The sequence below is a fragment of the Phaethon aethereus genome (assembly GCF_964289735.1).
Source record: "Phaethon aethereus genome assembly, chromosome: 6".
NCBI classification, from domain to species: domain Eukaryota; kingdom Metazoa; phylum Chordata; class Aves; order Phaethontiformes; family Phaethontidae; genus Phaethon; species Phaethon aethereus.
In genome coordinates, this window is record NC_138580.1 from 26134925 (window position 1) to 26158408 (window position 23484).

The window sequence follows — 23484 nt, forward strand, 5'->3', positions numbered from 1 at the left end:
GGAGAGACTACAGTGTAGAACAGTGAAACTAGTAACAGCAGCCCTGTCAGTGGCACAGCTGTAACAAAATAGAAAGTTTTCTAACTTTTATGAATTATAATGTCAGTAGAGCTGATGAATCTATTTTAGGCAGGTTATCTTAATACCATATTTCTTTCCACTGATCCATGACAACCTGAAAAAGGGGAAAATTGGTGACATTTGCTCGGAATTAATTTTGAAGGTGAAGGGAAGTTTTTATTCCTTTTATAAATAAAAATGACTGTAGGCAGCATTTAGCTGAAGGTGTATCAGTAATGTGGACAAAAGGAGTTAACATATTTTATAGATAAGGAAACCATAAAGTTGGAATATATAATCAGCAATGTGTAATATATTCTGTCTTGACCTATGAATAATTCATTGAAGTATGGTAAAGCTAGTTATTAGTACTCCTGGAGCAACAATCCAGATATTGTCACCTATGAAACACTAAAAGTCATTTCCATATTGACTGCTACTTTTAATGGTTTGCATTAATAAAAGAGGGGTATCTTATGCTAATGTATAGTGTTGCTGGCCCAGAACATTAGGGATGCAAAAAGGGAAGACGTGAGGAGATTGCTTCAAAAAGTCTGAAGTGGGTAACTTACCTTTTACACCCTGAGCATCAAAATGATGTAAGCTATAGAAGAGCAGGACACACAGTGATAAATATTCAACCAGAACTGTTCTTCTTCACTGAGATACTGTTTCCTTGTGTTAAGTCAGTGTAGCCACACACACAAAATCTTCTTCTGAAGTTGTATTACTATTTATGATTGCACTTGTGGACCAGGGTTTGTGAGGTCCACCAGGGACGATCAATGTTAGTCAGGACTGCAAACTCAGATTTCTTTTCTAGTAGTCCTATGCTGAATGCTCTGTCTTCCTTTGTTAAATTCACCTGAACAAGGAATGTTACATCAATATTAATAAAATTAGTGTAAGTTTAATCCTCAGTATTTTCCAGGCAAAGGGAAATTCAGGATATCTTTTTTAACTATGTTGACAAAATACAGACGAGACCTTCAATTATCTGTGTATTTGCATCATATTTTATAAAATATCTTGAGATTGGATCACCAATAGTAAAATTATACATACATGTATTAAACTTGCTTTGTCACCTAGCATGAAGCTGACATAATAATTGAAAATTATCATTCCAATTTGAGGTTAGAAATTACATCTATTTATTTCTTGAAATAAGTGTTACTGGTATTCTTTAGTGCTTGAAATATAGTATAATAAATTCAGATCACAATAAATTTTATGTTCAGCTGAGTCTCAAACAAGACCTGACTATGAGCTGAGAAATAAATGCTGATGAATGTATTTTGATATGCTGGCATAAATGCAAAGATGGCAACTTCTACCTTAGTTAAGCTTTTGCTCTAATTAGCAAAAGCACTGTTCTTGTTTCCTTATAATTATTTCTAAACTAATTGTTTTCAAACATTCATTCCTCACTAAGAATTAATTACATGTGAAGTTTGAGTTTTAAAAATTAAACAGTGTTTGAAACACTGCAGACAGGAAGAGTGGTGCTTCTGTCTTGCACCTAATGCTTAGATCTTTCTAAATCTCCAGTTCTCAGAGCGACATGGACCGATAGTGCTTACTCACTAAAATTTCATCCTTGGACCAAACAGAAATATCAGTGGGCTTTTGTGGATGGGATTTTTCTTTGTATGTTGATTTTGTCTGTGTTATTTACTATAAAATGAGTAAGAAATCAGGCTGCTAGCATCTGATGTCTGAAATCTTTTCCTTCACCAAAATGCATAACAAACTTCTTGTTCTTTATCTGTTACTGCTAGTTTGTCTGAAGCAGATACTTTATTTAGCACATAAAAAGCCATCATATAATTAAACTACTGTGGTATCTAGAGAGATCATTATGATAGTTCTGTATTAGGATATTATTTCTTTGTTGTAAACACTAGCAAGAGTCTTCTTTGGGCCTTTATCTACTTTCCTGGGTAGGAAAGTGATAACTTTCAGTGAATTATGATTTCTCAGTATTTCAACAGCAAAGAATTCTGTATCTTCTCTCATTTTTGCACAAAGTTAATATGAATTGGGAATAATGTCACACTTTTTTTGCGAGATTAGATCCCATGCGCACATGTATGAAATGTAGTAAATTTTAGTATTTATGCCTTGCTCAGACTCTGAGAATGCCTTTAGAAGAGTGAGGTTTAGATTAGTTGCCTATTTTACATTGCCTTACTGAGCTTCTTTGTTTTTAACAGCCTTTAATTTCAGATGAGTAACAGCCTTGCACCAATTCTTTAGGGGGCCAAAATGTCAAAACCTAAATAGCTAAAAGAGCATTTGTTGTTAATTGCCCATAACCCTGTGCTCATTCTACAAAAAAAAAAAACCCCAAATCTGTTTTTTTTCTTACACATATCTGTGTAGCTTACTTGTAAAAGGAGATCCTCAGAGTCTTTCCACTGTGATTATGATATTATGGCAGTTTAGAAAAGTATGCAGAAACTCGCTTCATGCTTTTTAAGATAAATTTTAAAGGCAAATCGTTGCTTTCTAGAAGCCTAACATACAGAGCCAGTGCTACGTTTGAGTACTGGGTAGACAGTCTCTATTTTAGGGAGAGATAACAGACTGTAACTAGAAAGAGTCTGTGTACCTAGATGCACCAGACAGATTTTTTTCTGTTGTTTGAAAGCAATAGAAAACTGTTACTTAAGGGAAAGAAAGAAAATAAAAAGCATAAATGCTTCTGTACCCAGCTACCCAAATGTTGCAGAAGGCATTCTTTTTGAGCACTGTAATATTAAACCACACCTGCAGCACCCTTAATTTTATGCTCAGAAGTTTGCTGTGGACTTCCATAACAAGATGAGGAAGAAAAGGATACTGGAAAAAAAAGTCAGTACCATAATTTCTAAATAACTCGATAGAAAATTGATTTGCAAATATTTGTTTGGAAAACTGTACTAGCTACTTGAAGTATCGCAATTTTTGAAAGTACAAGTTTAGTCCTTCATAGTACAGTCAGTAATTTAACATTTAAAAAAATAATCTTGATTGATCTTGATTGCTTTCCTGCAAATGCATTAATTTGTGCTTGAGTATTCACAAGTTTGGAGTATCTTTCAGGATGAAAACCTTTCTTTACATCTTATTAATTCTGACTCCAAATACTGGCTGTAATCGTGCCTGTAAAAACAATTGTATTGCTTAGGTAGTTACTAAGCATCAACAGCTGAGGAATAACAGAGGTAGGATATAATTTGTGTATTCCAAATGCATAGACTTATTTCACATGCAAGAGTTAATCAGCAATGCACATCTCGGATTTTTGTTTCTGCTTTATCTGCTTGGGCTCTGATCTTGCACGGGCACCAATATGTAGTTAACATAAACATTGCAGTCTCACTGAATTCAGTTTGAAACGTGTAGATACTGAAGTTCAAATAAAAAGTCTCAACAGTGACATTCCTAAGAAATCAAAACAATGTACCTGGTTACACTATGCTTTATAGTACTTGATTTTTAATTCCTACATGTGTAAACAAATAAGCACCTGTGCCGATGAGGCTGAGCTGCTGTTGGTACTCCATTGAACTCGGTGAGCTTCCAGGTGAGTGGATGATCTAGCTGCCCAAGTCTATTTCAACCATTGGCCTAATGTGTAGTCAAGCCTAGGTATTCAGCTAGTTACACTTAAGCTTAATTTTGAACATGTGCACTGTCTTGTGGAAGATAAATGTGTGAAATATATCTGGTTTGACTGCTTGTCAGTCAGAGCAATATATTTGACTTTCCTTTGACTCTCGTGCATTTTGGGACCTTATTCTGGGGCTTTGTAGTATTTAAAAAACAGTTAACTTCATGTCTCTGCAAAGCTCAATTATGTATGACATTTGGAAGAAAGAACAGGAGATTAAATCAAAGACAATTCATCATATTATATCTCATTCTGGCAAGCTTAATTGTAAGAGTATTTGCAATTCCTGTCTCTATTTCTCTGTACTTTCCCCAAGATGGTGCCAGCCCAGAGTGAGGGTTGCTAGTACTGTATGCCAGTCAAAAAAAGAGGCTAATCCTTCTGATTTGCGAAGAAGGGGGTGGCTAACTAAGAGCATGCTCCTAATCTCAGCCTAGAAAAGCATGAATGTGAGAAAGTGCCTCCCTCCTCTCCTTCTAGGCTTTAGCACGTAAATAGAATTGCTTTTTTTGGTATATCGAGTTCTCTGGCTACTTCAGCGATTGAACCTAGCCAGGAAGGAGCAGGAAAAAAAAAAACCAAAAACAAAAAAACAGGTTTTAAGTTCCCACATAATGCAGCTGCAACACTTATTCTGTGTCTTTGCACTCATGAGTTGGTTTTGAACATACTGTTGTAGTAGTCCAGAATGCAGATGAGGCCTCATGCTGACTACATCTCATGCAATAAAAACCAAGCTCATACAGTAGTTAATGTCGATTACAGTCAAGCATCCTTTGGCCATATGATTCAGGGAGGTGGTAGTGGGGGAAATAGTAAACAAAATAAATTAATTGAGACTTTACTCCAGTGATGTATGTGGTATGCACAATACCCATAATACCAACTCCAACTAAGGGAGGTCCTACAGCTTCTGGTGGGAAGTAAAGGTTGAACTTGGCTATGCTATAGTTTATGTTGTGCTCTAAAGTGTAACAAAAGATGTCATCTGTTTCCTTCAGGCTGAGCTGGATTTACCAGGATATTGTGTCCAAAAAACACACACACATTTTTTGAGGAAACAAGATGCTCTTTTACCTGTTGCAATGTAACTGGATAATGCATGTACAAATGACTTGTTTAGCCTGCCAATGAATGTTGCTAATGCCTTACCAAAAAAAAAAAAAAGCATATTTTTTGTATTTATTTCCTCAGAGGCAAATCCAAACAATGCTAGATTTGGGAAACTGTTTACTGAAAAGCATTTTCTAATAGATCTCTGAAGAAGTGCAATTGTATAATTATTATTGTTCAATGCATACAGTACATTGTCTCCATCACTCTGTACACTGCTGCTATTAGTGCTTGTTCTAATAAATCTCTATGTACACTGTTTAAACTGCTGTCATCTGTGTTCTGATTTATTAACATAAGAAACACTGTAGAATATGGTTCTTGAATGGACTGTTTGTAACTAGTTAAGTGAATTGATGAATAATCGTAAAATTCTTAATATATCGTACAGATTGATTTTGGAGAAGTGGGTGATAGTGGCAGCAATAGCGCTGAAACAGTGGCTTCTCACTAGTGTCATCCTGTTCCTTTCTAACCTTTTTCTACTGCAGGATTATTTAAAAAAAACTTTTCCCATGTGATTCTCTGTGCAGTTCCTTTAAATCTGGCAGGAGCTACCAACTGCAGTCTCAAAGAAGATGATTTTCTTTTTGGCAGTTCCTGGTTTTATCTTCATGCTACAGCTGGTAAGAGCCTTTTGCTTTTTTTTTTTTTCACTTCAGCTTGGTCTTTGTGATTAAAGGGAGCTTGCAGTATGTTTCTCAAGTTTTGTGAGAGGGTGTAGGGAAAATGGCTCCTGATGTTCTCTAATAAAATTGAAAAAAGAAGTGTGGAAATGAGGAAAACAAAAGAATTACTTGACACCCACCCCTTTTGGCATCTTGGGAAAATAACAGTGTGTGGGTTTTGTCTATTATGTGTTCTTGTCAGTTGTTCAGCCCTTAAATCAAATACATTTTATTTAAAATGAAAGCATAATAGAAAACAAGAATTTGGTTGGGAGGAGAAATTAAGGTTTTTGTTGTTTCTTGGCATTGTAAAAAGAACAAGAGTTCAAAAGTCTGGAATGCTGCCTGAGTGGAAGCAACAACAGAGGAAGGGAAAACACTTTTTTCATGAATGGCAATGCTTTCTTTCTTGTGTCAGAGTACACATCTGATCTCGTCCAAACTGGTGCTCTGAGCCAGGTTGTACGCTGGAAGCTTATTCCCTGTTAAACAATTCTACGAGTGAAATGCAGCTGTGGTCTCACAGTTGTATAGTTGGGATTCCCTACTTTGCTTCTGAATGCTTTGCAAAACAATCTAACACTTTTCAATGACTGTTGCTCAGCAAAATTACTGTGCATAAGTGAAGTTTGAAAAGCTGTATATCATTACTTAATTGATTAAAAAAACAACACAGCAAACCTTTGGGAATAGATTAGAGTGCAAGAGGCCTGTGAGGCAGCACTACTAATCTGACATCTAATTTAGCATAAAAGCTCTTACTTAAGTATGAAAGTAAATTTTATATTTAAATTTTATCTAACCAAGAGACAGATGATACTTCTTCTTAACCACAAATATGTAGGCACTGTGGTGTGCTGAAGTGAGACAGTGTGGGAAGCTATTGACAAGATTTCATCCTGACTCAGCTGAAGGAGTTGTCCACAGAAAGCTGTTCCAAGTTTCACTGCTGGTATAAAAATCTGTTCTGATGTGATGATACACAGCATTTTTGCTCAGCCAACATATCAAGCCACATGGTTCTCCAAGTCCTTGTTGGCTTATTAAATATTTAAGTTGGTCTAAATGTTAAAAACCACAAGTATGCAATGTTGACTCTTCCAGCACCTGAATATGCAAAATTATTTTTCAAGTAAGTAATCATTACTAAATCAAATTAAAAGTAACTAAGTTGAAATATCATTCAAAACTAATGAGGTACTGTGGGCTAGCTGAGGAGGTACTCTGTCGTTTATTTTGACTGAGTGGTGAGTCTAATTTTACTCAAGGCCAGTAAATAAAGTGTCTTCTATTTAGACTGTGCTTTTTCTGAAAGCTGTGTCTAAGATGTAACTATTAGGCAGAGTAGCTAAGAGACAGGCTACATTGTGTATCCCCTATCTGTATCCCAAGTGCATATTAATAATGGTAAATTTAAAAAGAATTCAGAACAAGTTAATAAAGTGTGCATAAACACGTTACAGACATCAGTCTGGTGTGAAGATGTTTTTTACCTGTGATTAGATCACATTAGATTACATTTGTAATCACATGGAAAAGTTCCAATGTAAAAATCAAATACGTAGTTGCTTTTCTCACTGATGACTGCCTGCCTATATTTCCTTCAGCAAAGAAATGAAAGGAATTACTAGCTCAAATTTCACTCCCACCCCAGGTTTCTTGAGCAGGTTTTTTGACAAGTCAGTGGATGAAAAAAGTATAGTTGAACATTTCCAAAAGGTTACACATGTTGGACTGCAAGTTGGACTACAAGTTCTGGTAAGAACAGTGAGGTTTTTTTTTTTTAACTGATAAAATTTAAGGTGTAGATTGTCTTTTAAGTTCCTCTTTAAGCAGGTTATTTTTGAGGGCCTGGCTTTACATTTAGCAGTCAAAAAATTGAGGTGATGCAGCACAAGGGCACATCCATTCTTCGTTTCTAGTTCAAGAGCTGATTTCACTTAAATGCTGATTAGCCAACCTAGTACATCAGTATTAGTCAGGCTGCTTTTTATGTTTGGTGACAAGAATTTTTTATGTCATCTCTCTGTTAAAATGTTTATTATTTGGAAACTGCTCAAGTATCTTCTTATTTTATGCCTACACATATGAAAAAAATAAATTAGGAAACTAGATGAGGAAGTATTCTTGGCAGCATGAAAAGGAACAGCCTGAATAAGCATGGAGGTGATTATGAAAGAGGATACTGAATTCTTGCATGCCCTGCAAACACCTACTTCATTTTTGTCTGTTTATAAATACGGTCTACCCAAAGATCTGAGAGTACTTTATAATACTAGTCAGTTCTTGCCATATCCTGCTCAGGGAAGTGCTATATTACCACAGCCACATACAGTAGGTTTCATAGACTGAGGTTAATAGCCCAGTATCACAGAACAGCTAGTGGTAATGCCAAAAATAAATTCAGTTCAAGCCTGCTGCTCAGATTAAAACACAGGGAGAAGCAGCAAGGAACAAGATGTGTCTGCTACTGAAAGAAATATTGTATAGAGATAACTGTACCAGTGCCCATCAGACTGATCAGCGTGGACAATGTGAATTATATCATGGTAGACAAATCCTTTGTTTTATAATCTTTCTTCAGACATAGCGGCACAGCAGCAGCAGCTACAATTCTGCACTCTCATTCGGGTGGATGCACAAGCCTATGAAGCTGACCTTTAACACAGACACACCCACTCACAGATGCTGGAAAACACAGATTTAGCCATTTGGGCAGCATCCTCCAAAAGAAAGGTAGCATTAAAGCTACTTTAGGTCGCACTGGCTTGTTTGTTTCCAGATTTCTCTTCACAAGCTAATAATGCTAGATGATGAAAGTAGGTTCATTATATGCAGTAATGTTTATGCAACAAGTGACCACCTCTTTTGGCTGAAAGATGTGCCTGCTTCTCATAGGTAGTAAGTTTAAATGCCAATATACTATCTCAGCAAATCTCTCCCTTGAGTACTACTTTTGCATTTCTTATTAGTAAATGCTTCACAGCTAACGCATCCATCTGCCCATTAAAAATACTGCAAATAATATTAGGGCCATTACAAAGAAGCACAAGTTGGGATATTTCATACACTTTAGCCAGTGATAGTCATTTAATATCATATCATTTAAAGATGGACGCATAAAACACAGACCAAGTAGTCTGCACATCTCTGAACAAAGGTCTGAAACCTGAAAGGTAGGTCTGTGAAAGAGCATATAAAACTGTCACCAGAACATATGCTCCTGATTCTCTTCTGTGTTTCGTTTTCATCATTAACATGGCTCTAGGAAGAAGGCAGTGAAGTGGTACAAAGGAACCAACTGTGCAACACATTCCCTTTTCACCAAGTCAACAGATGTGTGTATAAAGCTGAAAGGGGGATAATGTCAACCAGAAGCCATAGATAAGTCAGTTGAATGCCACATCTTATAGCCTTTCGTTGATGTAATGCTTACAGTATAGTGCAGCTTTTAATACTGTGATTGCTGGGCAAGTGGCACGCTATAATACAGCACCTCCTGGCAGGAGAGCTGCCTTTTATGTGTACTGTAACACGGTCTATGAATATGTATTATCACAGTCTATTCTGTGGCAGAGAATAGAAGTAGGCTCCAACAGAGTTTACTTGAGCTGTAAACTTGAAGGCTGTTACATAGGAAACATAGTAATAGTGAGTGCATGTAATTGTAATAGTCTTCCAAACAGACTGTTAAAAGTGACCTTGAAAATAATTTAGAACAGCCCTAATGGTATGTTTTAGATATCTACATAGAAAAGGACAACAGTGTTTCCTGCACCTTTTAAGCTTTTTTCCAAATCCATTCTAATTGGTGAAGAAAATGTTTACACACACGTCCCATATAAATAAAACATAAAAGTCTATTAAAATACTTACCTCTAGAAGCTTCTCATTAAAATTTTCTCCTAAGGCTACAGATAGTAGTGGAATATTCAAAAGGATCTGGCTCCACAAGAAGTAAAACATACTTTAAATGTGGGGAACTTACAACATTGTAGGACTAGGCTTTTGATGAGTTGCCTCCTTGAATTTCTGAGTTCCCTAACTTTGATACGGTCTACTTATCCTGCAGCCCAGAGAGGTTTCCATAAGGAACCAATTAAGTTTCAGATACACAAGAAGTGACTACATTTTTTTACTGTTTTACCAAATTGAGAACTTAATACTGACATAGCTAATTTAATTGTTCACCTATATTGCATAATGAAAATAGCATTTGTGAACTGATTTAAAATTTTCGCTGCACTTGAAATATATTATAAGGAAATCCAACATGGAAGTATCTCTGCTGAAGGTAAGTCTGCTGAAAACCTTTATGTTGCTTTAACTTACTTTTCTTCCCACAATGGCCTCTAAATACCATAATGCTTTGTGAGCAGCAATCACTGCAAGCATTACGCCAAGTGACCCCAGTACCCTAGCAAACTGCTAGACCAGGAGTTCAGCATGACAGCGGTACTGTCTTCATACTCAGCAGCTGTGAAATGATGTAGGTCATGGTATTAAACTGACTGGTTTTGCTTATACAAGAAAATCTCTAGGCAAGCTCCATCTGGGGGGGGGGGGAAAGTCAAGTGCTGTTAAAACCACTTAGGTAGTAAAAAAACCCCCATATATGTAATAAGGGCCACATTTGGTCCTATAAATTGTTATTTTTGTTAGTATAACAAGATAGATATATATCCTGAAATATACCAGGATCTATATTGTACAGATCCTTGCTTTCTAGGGAAATACTCACGCCATCTGCTAGAAAGTTATGGAATTTAGCAAGTAATTTTTTCAGTAGCATTTTATTTTGCTGGTTTTAGGTGTTAAATTCTTGCACTTTTTCTTCTGTAAAGATCTGTAGGTAAATGTAATATGGTTCAAAGGCATTTAAGTCAAGTGGTCTGGCAACTGACAGCACTTTTTTGTACACGAAGAAGGTATTAAACAAATTACCAGTGTAATTTGGTACCGATTATGTGAGCTTAACCCTTTCAAGTGAAACACCAACTCCAGTTAGTTAACTGAAACACTAACTCCAGTCAGTTAACATTGAAGACTTTTTTTCTCCCCTCAACTGACTGGTGAGTCATACTAATTTTATGATACGGTTGACTGTGACAAGAAAAAAATTAAAATTAGATCAGTTCATGTGGATTACAGAAGCGTCAATCATCTGCAGATGATTCCAGATTTCTGGATTTAAATTAGTGAGATAATTCCACATTGTCAATTCCTCTAGACAAGCCTCTAGCTTGCACATACCTTAGGTCAACCTATAAATGCATCTTTAGACACCTCATAATTACAGGTATCGAACATTCCTGCAGGGATAATGTAGGATAACTATCTAATAATAAACCAAAAATCATTATGGAGTTACCTAATAACTACAAAAAAGCATTCTGCATCCTCAAAGGTTATGCAGAAAGCAGGACTGTCCTCTAAATTTACTATTAAATAATCTCCAGGTTCATATCAATATGATGTAAGGAAAAAATACAGTATTTAAGCATATATAGCTAGTACTTGCTTGCTCTGTTAATACTCCATGGCTAAGACCCATTCTGAAGAAACAGAACTCATCCTGGATATGAAGTAAACTATCTTGCTATTTATTCCAGGTGCAGATATAGCAAAGAAACTGCACAACACAGAGCTGAATAAGCTACCTTGAAACTGCTCCCCATGTTGAAGCGTCTGATGTCCATTGGCAAGCTTAGGGACACCTTCAGTCTGCTGGGGGTGGACAGCTCAAACAGAAGTAGAACAGCGCGGTAGTTAGGAGCAGAGAGCAGAGTTAAGCTAGAGTTATAGGGACAGGAAAATCAATTAAAAACCCATAAAAATAGAGCATTATATCTTTACATTACTTCGTATTTTTTCTTGCACAGAATTCCTCCTTCCAACTATAGATGAACCTGCTCTGCAGATGAGTTGGCAAATGAGGCTTCTGCCCGTAAGAATCTTGACTTATTTATTTATTTACAAGGGTGACAGTGTATATAATTAGAGAGAGAAGGGGTAACACAGAGGAAGTGTGTTCTCATGATCACGAAAATGGGGAAACTGGAGGAATAATTTTGTCTCTGATACCAACAATGAGTTTGTATGTGATTCGGGGGGCTCACTTAAGAACAAAGGTCATCATGGAGGGATACTAGGCAAGCAGGGTTGTGGGGTTTGGTCATATTTTTTCACTTGTTTTTTAAAAAGCTGCCTGGGTCATGGTGAGGGTTCAAGCCTGACCTTGTTCCAGTAGCGTATAAAGGGGGGCTAAAAACGGGCTAGAAAAGTCCTTTTGTTCTTATATGAAAGATCCTGCATAGTGAAGGCAAATGGGATGCCTTGTCACTATTGTTACGTGGTTCTGTGCTAAGGGGTATGGAAGGTTACAGCCCTGGCACTCCCCAAAAGTAGGCTTGAGCAAAGATTTTCATCTGCACAACTTAGCGAGACAAGGCAAGATTTTTTTTTTTTATGAAGGTGCTGGCTCAGGACTCAGGCATAGTGTATGCCCAGCATGTTTTTCATTTATTGGTTGCCCAAAATGAGAGACTACCAGGCCTGCAGGAATGCTGGAAGTTCATAAGTACGCTTGTGTGCCAAGTACAAAAGTGCCTAGTACTGGAGGGGTGGGGGAGATAGCTTAGGTTTCTTCACTTGGATGTGCAGAATTAGTGAATGTTTTCTGAACATGGCAATGTTAATGTAGTTGCACTCCTGTTCTCTGGCCTGGTGCATGAGGATAATACAAACAGCTGCTACAGCATTTTTGGTGGCTTATAGGGTGTTAGAGTAACAGGAGTACCACGTAAACGTATCAAATGAAACAGTTATCAAAATTAGTGCTAGGATCAGATTGAGTATGATCTATGACCACACACTAAGCAAGAGAAATGCAAATACGTATTGGCTAAACAGTGCCAGCTGCACTTAATAACCTGTAGAAAAAATACTATCCTGTGAAACACTTGTAAGACGTAGACAGGATAAATCTAAATCAAGACTGAATGGACAATTTTAATTTAAGAATTTCCTTAGCTTTTCCTTCCATTTAAAACTTTTTAAGTTCTGTTAATGTGTTTTGAGTAAATATGTATGGGGTTTTTTGTTAGTGTCGTGTAATATGAACTACAGTCAGACTGAATCGCAGCATTTCACATGATTTCAGTTCAAAGTCTATATATAACCAAAAGCTTCAATTTTTCAGCACCCTCTAGAGTAAGCAGAAAGCTCTGGCTTTCATTTCATCTTAGATAGCTGAGGTAATATACTCCTCTTTACCTTTTTGTTGGACTTCCTGATACTCTGAATGTTTAAAAATAGTTACAGAGGTATTGGAAAGAACTAAATTGAAACATGTTAAATTATTAAATAAATGATCATATAAACACCGTCCTTAAAATGCTTTCATGTGAAAACGCTACTTCAGGAAAAAAGCCAACCAAACAAAAGTTTTTACCTGGCAACCAGGGATAACATTCATATTAAAGTGTAGCTTTACAAGCCTGTGGCTGATGTTTTACCTACTGTAACCACAAAAGGAGTCTCTGGAAGACGTGCTACAAGGTTTAGCAGTTGTGCGCTCACCCCTCTTGCAAGAAAATCAAGTCATTGTTTACATGAGGACGGGTCGGCTCCTGCTGCCTCCCTCACAGATCTTCCATGGTGCTGTCTAATGACTCTCTTTTTTCCCCTTTACAATTTTAAATCTTTTTACACTGGTGTTTCCCCTCTTAGATACTTAAGCTTCTCCTTAATCCTATATCAATAATCTCACTTCTGTCTGCAATTTTACTTTCATTATTTTGCATAATTCTCACAATTTAGTGCATTTCTCATTAGTCTGAGACAAGGCAGTTGGCCTGTCTCAAAACTAGCTCTTGAGTCACAGACAGCTGAGTCTATAGGAGAAGAATAACATATAATGAAAGCCCACTGCTGTTCCCCCCTGCCCCCAGCCATCTCTAATTTTGCACTTTGGCCCAGGTGTTTCTGAAGACCTTTGCACCACTTACTCCCCGGCTGAGCTTTCACAGGTAGGTTATGCAGCTGCTGTTGAAAGGCAATACCATCTCAGCAGACCTACCAGCTTTCACGAATGTGTAATACAGGCAGTCTCCTGGAGAGCATCCGAGCTGCTTTGCTGGTTGTGGGTAAAACACTAGCGTTCAGCTGCAGCAAGGATCCAATAAACAGTAATACATCAGTAACTCCTAACGGGAAGCTAAGGGTTGCAGAAGTTACTGTCTTCTGTTTGTAAGATTGTAAATTTTGTTTTCAAAAAGTGGCATTAAGCTGCCAAGTAAAGGGCCACCATTTCCCTATCAGTTTACACTAGTAATTCATTATTCATCATACAGAATTAGAGAGCTTAACTGAAGGTCTTTGAGAGAAGTCTTGAACAATACACCATAGAAGCTTGGTAGCTAAGATGCTGTTGATTCTTTACAAGCAAAATATAATTCGATCTAAAAAAACAGTTTGACAGCTTTTTTTTTTTTTTTTTAAACATGTTAATTTGTTTGAAAGAACATTGTAGAAAGAATTGAACATGGGCTTGACATCTGGAAGTTACACTTGATACAGAAATTTTTATTATTATTATTACTAATGTCATAATATGTTTGCTGCTGCAACCAAAAACTTTGTTAAACAGGTCGGGGATGGAGGAAGATTAGTTCCAGTGCCCAGTCTCAGTGAAGCTGATAAATACCAACCTCTGAGCCTTGTGATTAAGAAAAGAAAATGTTTGCTTTCAAAAAAATCTAAATTTGCTTCAACGCCTTTCACATTAAAAGACATTCTCCAAGGGGAGAAAGAAATTTCTGCAGGTAAGATTTCCATCTTTCTTCAAAGCGGAAAAATGCATGTTTTCTGGTAAATACAGAACAGTAAACATAGTTTAAACTGTGGAGGTAGTATGATGGGTCTTTAGTATATGGGTAATAAAATTTGTCTTGCTTAGTCATGTTACAAATATTTAAGAAAAAAGTACAAGTCAAACTGGTAAAAAAAAAATAAAAAAAAGGGCTGTCTGGAAAAAGAGTGAAAAGGCCTTGATGTTTTCTGAAAGTAGTATGAAACAAATTCAGTTAAGCCGTGTGTTTTTTCACAAATCACAACAGATTCCTGATAGATGTATTGATGTATGTTGATTAATTGCTACTTAAAATTTGTTTTCAGTGTTCACCTTTCTCTGTATACTCACTTTTAAGTATGTAAGAATAACCTCAGTTCTGCAGACATTCCATGCTAGTAATCCCTGATGTTGAAGTGAGCTCTGCACTGGCAGAAGCATTTGACAACAGCTATCTGACTGGAGTAATTGGATTTCCATAAGATTTTTTTCCACATTTGTAATCTTTTTTGTGTATTTAAAGAGCTTAACTTTGCTGTTTGCAGATGCTATGCAATATCAGAAATTTTTGAGGCAATTCTATGAAAATTAGTAGGTGCAAAATTCAACTATATTGTTGAATATATATTTTTTCCCTATATTTTCCTCCACCTTCCTCTGAAAAGTCTATGTAATTCTTGTCTACATGCTCTATTTTCTCGAAACAGTTCCATCGCTTTATTTTCTTTTGAAAGGAGGTCCATTTTGATGAAAGTATTGATCACATTAATTGCACAATAACTGCATTAATAAAAAACTCTACTAAAACAAAGCAGTATGAGCACAAGATGACAGAAATACAGGTTAATCCCGCAAAGGGGTGATTCCAGGATGCAAGCATGATGAAGAAAATTGGAATCCTACCAATCCTACCAGTTTTACATTTAGGACAAGTCAACTGGATTGTACTGAATGAAAAAAACCTGAAAAATCTCATTAAAATGTCTGAGCAAAAGGTTGCAAAATCTCATTAAAAAGTCTCACAAAATCTTACTAGTCTTTTCTGTAAAGGTTAGATGTCATGTGCAGAACGTATTGTCCTTTAATGTAAGCAAAGAACTTTGTTATTGAATTTCTTTTTTTATGTGACAAATACAAGCATTTGCAATCTTTTTAGAATTATGAAAAATAATATGAACCTTTTTTTTTGTTAAAAATAAAGACAAAGAGGATTCATACTAGGTGACTTCATAATGTCAGTTTATCCTAAAAACTTCAAAGGATTAAAAAAAAAAGGGAGTAAAACCCAGACTCTCAGAGGTATTTGGATGCCTAATCCTTGTGTTCTACTTGCTCTATTCATTTTAATTTGGCAACCAATGCATTCTAATATTTTTCTGTTTAGTGTAACAGAAATGTATTTAATGATATAAAGAAAGAATTATAGAAATGCTTTTGTACTTACCCTTTGATTGCACAATAAATCCATGCAAACTTTCAAGTAAGTCAGAATTAATCTGTTGCTTTCCTTCAAAATAAACTGACATAGTCCCTGGAATCATCAGGCATACATGGAAATTGTGGTAAGTCTTTCTAATTGTGACATATCAGGTAAAAGGCAAAGTTAATGTTACTGGCACACTCATGTCTCTTTCACGTATTGCAAAAATGAAAAAATGTTGGGTTCATTTCTATTGCATCTCGTCAGAATTCATTAATACTATTTTACACATAGTGGCTTTTAATTTTTTTCCTAGTTTTAATATTCTGTGTGGCCTCCACTAAGTCATTTTGTGTTTCAGAGCCTCTGTCAGTAAACCAGGAACATGCTACATGTCTCGTTTATGCAAGTACTAACAACCTACTTACAGGTAAAAGTACTTAAGGACAATAATGGTAAGCACAGAAATGTAGAAATAGCCCTAATCACCATTTGATGCCCAGGACATATAACATGCAGGAACATGGGCACGAGACTGCCAGAGAGAGGCACAGAAATCCCTCAGACCCCTGTGCAGTCTCTTTCCATTAGTCATCAGTAGTAACACCGATAAAGAAGTGCTCAATATATATCTGAATTTCACATTGAAATGGCTAAACACAGTAGGAACAGTACCATTTATTCTCTTCTTGCTGTGTAAAAATACTATGTTCAGACTTTTCTTCACGCAATGGTTATCTTCTTTTGCTCAGGTGTCTCATCTTACCAGCTGCTCAACTATGAAGACAAATCAGATGTTTCGCTTAATGGTAGAAGAGGAAATCAGATAATGAATGATGTTGGTTTTGATGTTGCTGGATCAGATTCTGTTGCCTTTAAAGCTTCGTTTGGCATAGTGACCAAACATGAGGTTGAAGTACCAACATTACTTAAAGAACTTACTACAAGGTTATATTATATATTTTGTTTTCTGTTCCATAATTATATTTCATACAGTTAGGTTGAAACTCTGAAATGGTTAGGTTTTGATTATTTTTAGCCAAGCAATAGCAGTTACCATCTGATATTTTCCAAGAGTCCTAGACTGGATCACTGGGAATAGACACATGACCTTCTGTATAACACAGACTGTAGAATTTTTCTGAATTAATTCTTTGAATTACAGCACATGGTTCAGGAGAAAAACCCCAACAAATCCATCCAAGGTCCTATCTATGTTATTCCATACTGTTGAAAATTTGAAATTTACTTTGAATGGTATTACCCAACTTAAGGTTTCAGAAATAGGATTTCTTTGACTTTGTCTGATAAACTAGAGCGCCATATGTATTATTGCCAATGTAAGTAATTCAAGGTATTATGAGTTTATTACACAGCCTTTTCTTTGAAAAGCGAAGTAGGTTTATCTACTTGAATTTTTCATAACCTATGGCTCTTCTCTAAATGCAGTCTCCATTTTTCTAACATCTTTGTTGGGCTCTGTACACTGAAACTGAACTTGGTGTTCCTGTAGTGCTAGCACAAAGGTCAAACACACAGAAATATGATGTGACTAATTTTAGGTGTAATTCTCTAGTATGTATTTCAAAGATTATCCCTTGGCCACAATGTCGTCCCAGTGAATCCCAATGTTGCATCCCAGTAAATTATTTACTATGCATGATGTGACATTTGGTATTTTCAAAAATATATTGTTTCCTTGTAGTTATTTACCAAGCAGTGCATGTCATTTTATATCCGTAACCTCTCTAGGTCTGTACCTACCTATTCCTCATTTATTTGTAATCTCCAAACATTATCATTAATAATTGGGGGTGGGGGAAGAGGTCCTAGTCTCCCAATAAAAATATTCAGTCTTACAGGACTAAGAGCCAATGCCTGTAGAAATTCTCCTACAAACACTTGTTGCATGATTGTTCCATATTTATAAGTGGTAAAGGTTTTTTCAGTTATAGTTGACACGTACCGGTTAACCAGTTTTTAATCCACTGACTTTATGCCAGCCTGTATAGGCTTCTTACCAAAACCATTTCATCATCATAAGCTTTATAGAAGCCCAAAAGTACAGCATTACAGCTATTGCTTTTACTATCTATTTTCTATAAATTCTTACTGACTGACATTATTTGTGTTGTAATTATTAATTAGGCTGTGTTGACAATTCCTTACTAAGAACAGCGTCAGATGGACAGACTTGGAATTTTCTAGGATGTCCCACTTATCCTTTCTAACATTTGTACATTACTGGATTTCCTTCAATTTTTAGTGCTTCTGTTCCCAAACACTAAACATCAATATTAAGTTTCCAGAGACCTCCTCAGTCAGTTGTTTTACTGCTATGAGACAGAAGTTACAGCGATTTATTTACTGATTTAAAGTTACTAATTCTATTAGCTGCTTTGTAAATTGCTAATAATCTCTGAATTTGCTTCCTGCCTCCCTCTTGATTTTAGAAAAATAAACTTTGATCATTGTCTAGTCCATCAATCAAGAAAAAGTAGGATGGAAATTTTGTGCGTGGTCATGGAAAGTATTAGAACTACAAGGCAGTGCTCCTTAACCGTCCATACTGGAATGCGTGGAGAGATGATGAGGGTAAATATGTTTGACTAAGTCCTGTAACTTAAATGAACAAACATAAAAAGCTCATTTTTATAAATTTTATGGTTGTATTTAATTTGATTTTTACTGATGTAAGCTCAGAAAAAATCTGAAGTAAATCACTATTATTGAACCAACATAAACTAAATTAAAAGTTGGTTTTTTTGTTAGTATTGCTGATGTGACTGAGAGATGGGAGGTGCATGAAAGGATGGCTAGACAATGAGCCATTGCTTTGGGTGAAGCCTCAGCAAAATGTAGGATTTACTACTTCTTAGTTTGAATCTCCCATAAATGTATAACCTACCTTTCATTATTATAATCATCTTCTGTAACACATTGGAACTTCAGGTTATTATCTCAAGGGTCAGCATCTTACTCCTTGTCATATGTTCTTCTTCCCTCTCCCTCTCGCTCTTCTGTTTGTTTGAATAATTGAACCTGAATCTTCTAGGGTTTCCCATGACTAGTATTTATCAATCATTCACATAATTTTGAATGAGTGATGCAAGTTCAGTTACTATCTCTGTATCAAACTTCATTAAAAAGCAAAGTTGTTAATATAAATTTCCTTAGTTGTGAAATTTGATCTTCAATTTCAGGCCTTCCTCTTGGCATTATAATTCTCAATATAAACAGTTAAGATATTATTTTACTTTTTCATTTCAATTTGTAACTATTTTTCTTTTGATGTTTTTCTAAATTATAGTTTCACATTATTGAAGATCAGAATTATAAAGGGCGGGACAAAGCCATTGTTTTTCCTGCACATACAACTATTGCTTTTAGTGTATTTGAACTTTACATTCATTTGGATGGTAATTTTGGTAAGTGATGTGCATTACAGTCATTACTCCTATTATTTATAATGATGTGAGGTTTTAAAACAGTTTTCTTGCTCTTGATATATGTAAGCCCTGATCCCATACAATGGTATGCTTGAATTTCATACACATAAGCAGTCTGACTTTAAGGGAAACAATTCTTGAAAAGATAAATGATGCAGGTGCTAGAAAATAGTCTGTCGTGCAAACATTTTTTAAACATTAAGTATGATTTTGTAATTTTTTTAAAATCCCGCAGTTGCATGGAAAAAAACACTTCCTTATATTTCTAGCCTGTAAGGAACACGCTTATGAGACCATCTGATCAGTTTTGCATAAAATAGGCAAGTAAAAAGACCCAAGTAAAGAAGAAAGTGTGCAGAACTTCTAAACTAAGCTAACTTTTTTTTTCTGTTGGGGCTTTAATTTCAGTCTGATACATCATTACCACATATGGATATCTGAAGATATTTAGGAAGAAATAATGACAAATACTGGAAACTAATAAAAAAATTGCATAGCTCCTGTAAGGTTTTCTCCATTTGGGGAAAAGATAGCACTTATGTATTTACATTATTTACATAATTAAAGTGTAGCCTATCACATTATTAATGTTATCAACATTGTTTGTAATAAACCAGAAAGTCAGTTTTGGATTTGATCTAGTACTTGACAAGATCAGATTCAAAACTCCCTACTGACTGGAGTAGTGTTACAAAACTTCGTAGTTTTAACCACCTGACTCGTGCTTAAATACAGGAACCTCTGTGAGAGTCACTCAGCTGTTTCATGAATTGCTTGACTCTCCATAACATTGTGGCTTTCTGTAAATAGCAAGATAAAAACCTGGTTAGGGAACTAATCCTTATTTCTGCAGATCTGTACAGCAGTATTTTTTAAAAGTTGCAGATAGCTCCATACCCTTTGGCATACACAGTATAAACCCTCCATGACAGGTACTCTGCATTGTAAAGCACCTCTTTACTGAACCGTGGGATACCTTTACCCTTCTGTAAAAACTTTAAATATACTCCAAACCAGGCATAATTACTGGATTAAAAGAGGTAATACAGTATAGTGGTTCTCTATATTCACTTCCATAATGCTCAACATTAATTTCAGTTTTGAAAGTGTTTTAATTTTATTTTACCTTTATGCAATGGTAGGTACATGCACAGTGCTTTTCCTAAAGTCATTATCAGTGAAATAATCAATTAAGCTGGTATTTGTATTTGTGTAAATAGAATTCTCAATTGAGAAAGTTTAAAACATGTTTTTTCAGTTCCTTGTAATTGATTATTCTTATATTTCATTTGAAAGGAAACCTTTAAAGTTATGGATAGAAACTTAGGTGATACTTATTTTTATTTAAAAAAAAAAGTTTTAGTAGTTGATTAGGTGTTGGAAGAGATGACTACAGAACTCACAGCCTTGCATATTATTTTTCATTTTTAGTTTCACCTGAGCTCATAGCAATGTTTCTCCTTCAGAAGTGGGGCTTCCATTTATATGTCTTAGTTCCTTAATATGGCCATAAATTGTGTATAAACTGAAACAAACTCTGACAATGTATGTTGAAAGCCACCGTTTTAAAATTCCCATTGAATCTGTGTCACTTGATTTTATGAATTGTTACTGTGTGCAGACTTGTATTAAAAAGTGGTACTAGCCATTAAAAACATTAGCAAAGTTGAATGTAATCACTGTTAGTTTTATAGATTAGAAAGCATATTAAACTCTGTTGTGCAATTATTGCTTTTATATTTTCTTCTAAAAACGTATTTTTTAATTTTTACAGAACTCTGTGTAACTCCAATTTCAAAAGGAGGATTTGAAAAAGAGAAATCTGGATCATCTTCACTGACCAAATTAAGGAGGTTAAAGAGTAATCTGTTTCATCGAAGTATGACTTTTCATATTTATATCCAAATGTCTTAGTTAATGCATGAAGAGTGTATTTTTATTTCTTTAATTTGTATGCAAGATGAATGTTTAACTAAGAAAGTTTGGATGGAAAATGTACCTCTCAATTTCGCATGTATTGAATAACTGTAAAATTATTAAATTTTATATTTGAGAATCTGACTTTTTCACAAACAACAAGTTTATAGTATTCCTGTTCATTAAAACTGTAGAGGTCTTAAAATAAAAATTTATGGCTGATGACAAACTGGTACGGAGTAATTATACAACTAAATTCAGTTAACATTAAGACTATTTCATATGCTTGCCATTTACAGCTAGCGTAATGCAATAGAAGTTATAATCGATAACTAATATTTCAGGGCAAACACTTTAAGTTTAAATATCAAACAATATTGATTTAAATATTTGGATGTGCTCTTTAGGCTATATGTTCACATGGCAGGGACATGGGAAAGATGATACCATCATAGCTCTCCTTTCTCATTCTGATATGAAGACAACATCCAACAAAACTGAGTATCACTGTATGTAGCTATATTTTCTTCAGAACAAGATCCTATTCTTTTAACACTTCTTGGTCTAAGTATTTTGGAAATCTGCAAATATGAGTGTGAAGGTAAATGTTGAGCAGTAAACTCATCCTTCTAAAGGCTGCTCCGTATAGATGTCCTTGCCCCATTTGTATCCCGTTCTTGATCAGAGGGCTTTTAAGGACCAAGCCTTCAGTGCTGCTCCAGTCCACACTAAGGGAATAAGTCTTCTGTGGGTATGATACATCTCAATAGCTGGAGCTGCCTAAATGTTTGTCATCCAATCTAAACTAATCAGTCCCTAAGGAGAAAGGAAAAAACTAGGTAGTTACAAAAGTGATTTCTTCCTAGGGTGTTTGGATGCTCAGAAATCTGCTAGGAGGTCAACATGGAGTCCTCCAAATTTTCTAAACCTTTGAAGTATTGGTGGGCTTTTTTGTAAATACTAGGAAAAAAAGTGAATTAATGATTTTTAGAAAATAAAACACTAAAAATGCAAAAATGAAAATGGTTAAAGAGGAAAGTATGCAGCTCGGATTTGATTTGGCACCAATTTTTTAAAAGCTTGCCTCATGCCTATCTTTTAGGTGTATTTCTAAAAATATTGTAATTATATAGGTTGTATACAAAAAACTTCTGGCTTTTGTCAGTGTCTTCTGTGAAATTAAAGACACACAGGGCTTTTGATGGGCAGTAATCTACAATGTGGCATGTTTAGAATGGTTTCATGGACTGGTTATTTCCATAATTAGATTGATGGGTTGTTTTGTAAACAGTACATAAGGTAATGACAAATCATTGCTTCTCTTTTTTGTGTGTGTTCTTTTTCAGATGAAAGAGTAGTGGATACCATTGCTAACTCTGATGCTTACTTGGAGGACCTTTTTACAGATTATTATGAAAAAGCTGCGAGCATGACTGATCTCTCCACAAGCTATCTCAGAGAAGGGTCTCATATCCGAATTAATTTACTTAAGAACAACATCCCCAAAGGTCCCTGTGTCCTTTGTGGTATGGGAAGTTCTAAAAGGGAGACAGTCTATGGATGCCTGGAGTGCTCTTTTAATGGACAAAAGTACGTACGATTGCATGCTGTGCCCTGTTTTGACCTCTGGCATAAGAGAGTAAAGTAACTGAGCTAGGTAAGTGCCTTTTGTCGCAGACATGGGCATAACTGTGCCACAGACTTTTCAGAATTAGTAAATATGACTCAAACTGTTGAAATGCAAAATAGTGAAAGTGCAAAACATTTTATTACACAATTATCTTAAAATTATTTGCTTCACAATGATCTTTTACTTGAAAATTCCCTCATGCGTTCCTTGATATGCTTTTCTTCTTTCTAGAACCTTCTCCTTTCATTATCATAATGAGAAATGTACTTTTAACCAGCATTGTCATAATGTCAAAATATACGCTAGAACTTTAAGCTGTTTACACAAACTTCTTGTTGAACCCCCAAATGTTGCCTTTATCTATACTGGCATATGATAGTAAAATGAGAATATTTGTTAATAATTTAGTGTTCTCATGAATGTTTAATTTAAGTATCAGATTAAAAAACCTGCTAAAACTTAGCTCAGTCTAACGTTTCATTTACAAAAGGGAACAACTAAAACTAGGGACACGCATCCCATATTAGGATGCCATTACCATACATCAAAAGTTTGTTTAAATTTCTAGAAGTACCAGCCAGTCCACCTTCTGCATTTGCATTTTAGGTCACAGCTGCTCTTGACTTTATGTGTTCAGAAAAAATTGCTTAGCAGAAAATGTTTTAGAAGCTTATGAAAATAACAGAACTACATCCTTCCAACAAGACTTCAGGGCTGA

At 35.5% G+C, this 23484-nt stretch overlaps 1 protein-coding gene across 2 annotated transcripts; it reads left to right on the top strand.

Moving 5' to 3' along the window:
* Window positions 1-13682: 13682 nt before the first annotated feature.
* Window positions 13683-22784, top strand: PJVK (pejvakin; the record flags this gene model as incomplete). Of its 2 annotated transcripts, XM_082001513.1 has the most annotated exons (6): window positions 13683-14324; window positions 16523-16718; window positions 18224-18365; window positions 19081-19198; window positions 20994-21098; window positions 22483-22784. In XM_082001513.1, the coding sequence occupies exons 1-6, from the start codon at window positions 14114-14116 to the stop codon at window positions 22782-22784; spliced, it is 1074 nt and encodes a 357-aa protein (XP_081857639.1). In that variant the 5' UTR covers window positions 13683-14113. The 2 variants fall into 2 exon arrangements, with proteins under 2 accessions (XP_081857639.1, XP_081857640.1); XM_082001514.1 differs by lacking the exon at window positions 20994-21098.
* Between the last annotated feature and the right edge of the window lie 700 nt (window positions 22785-23484).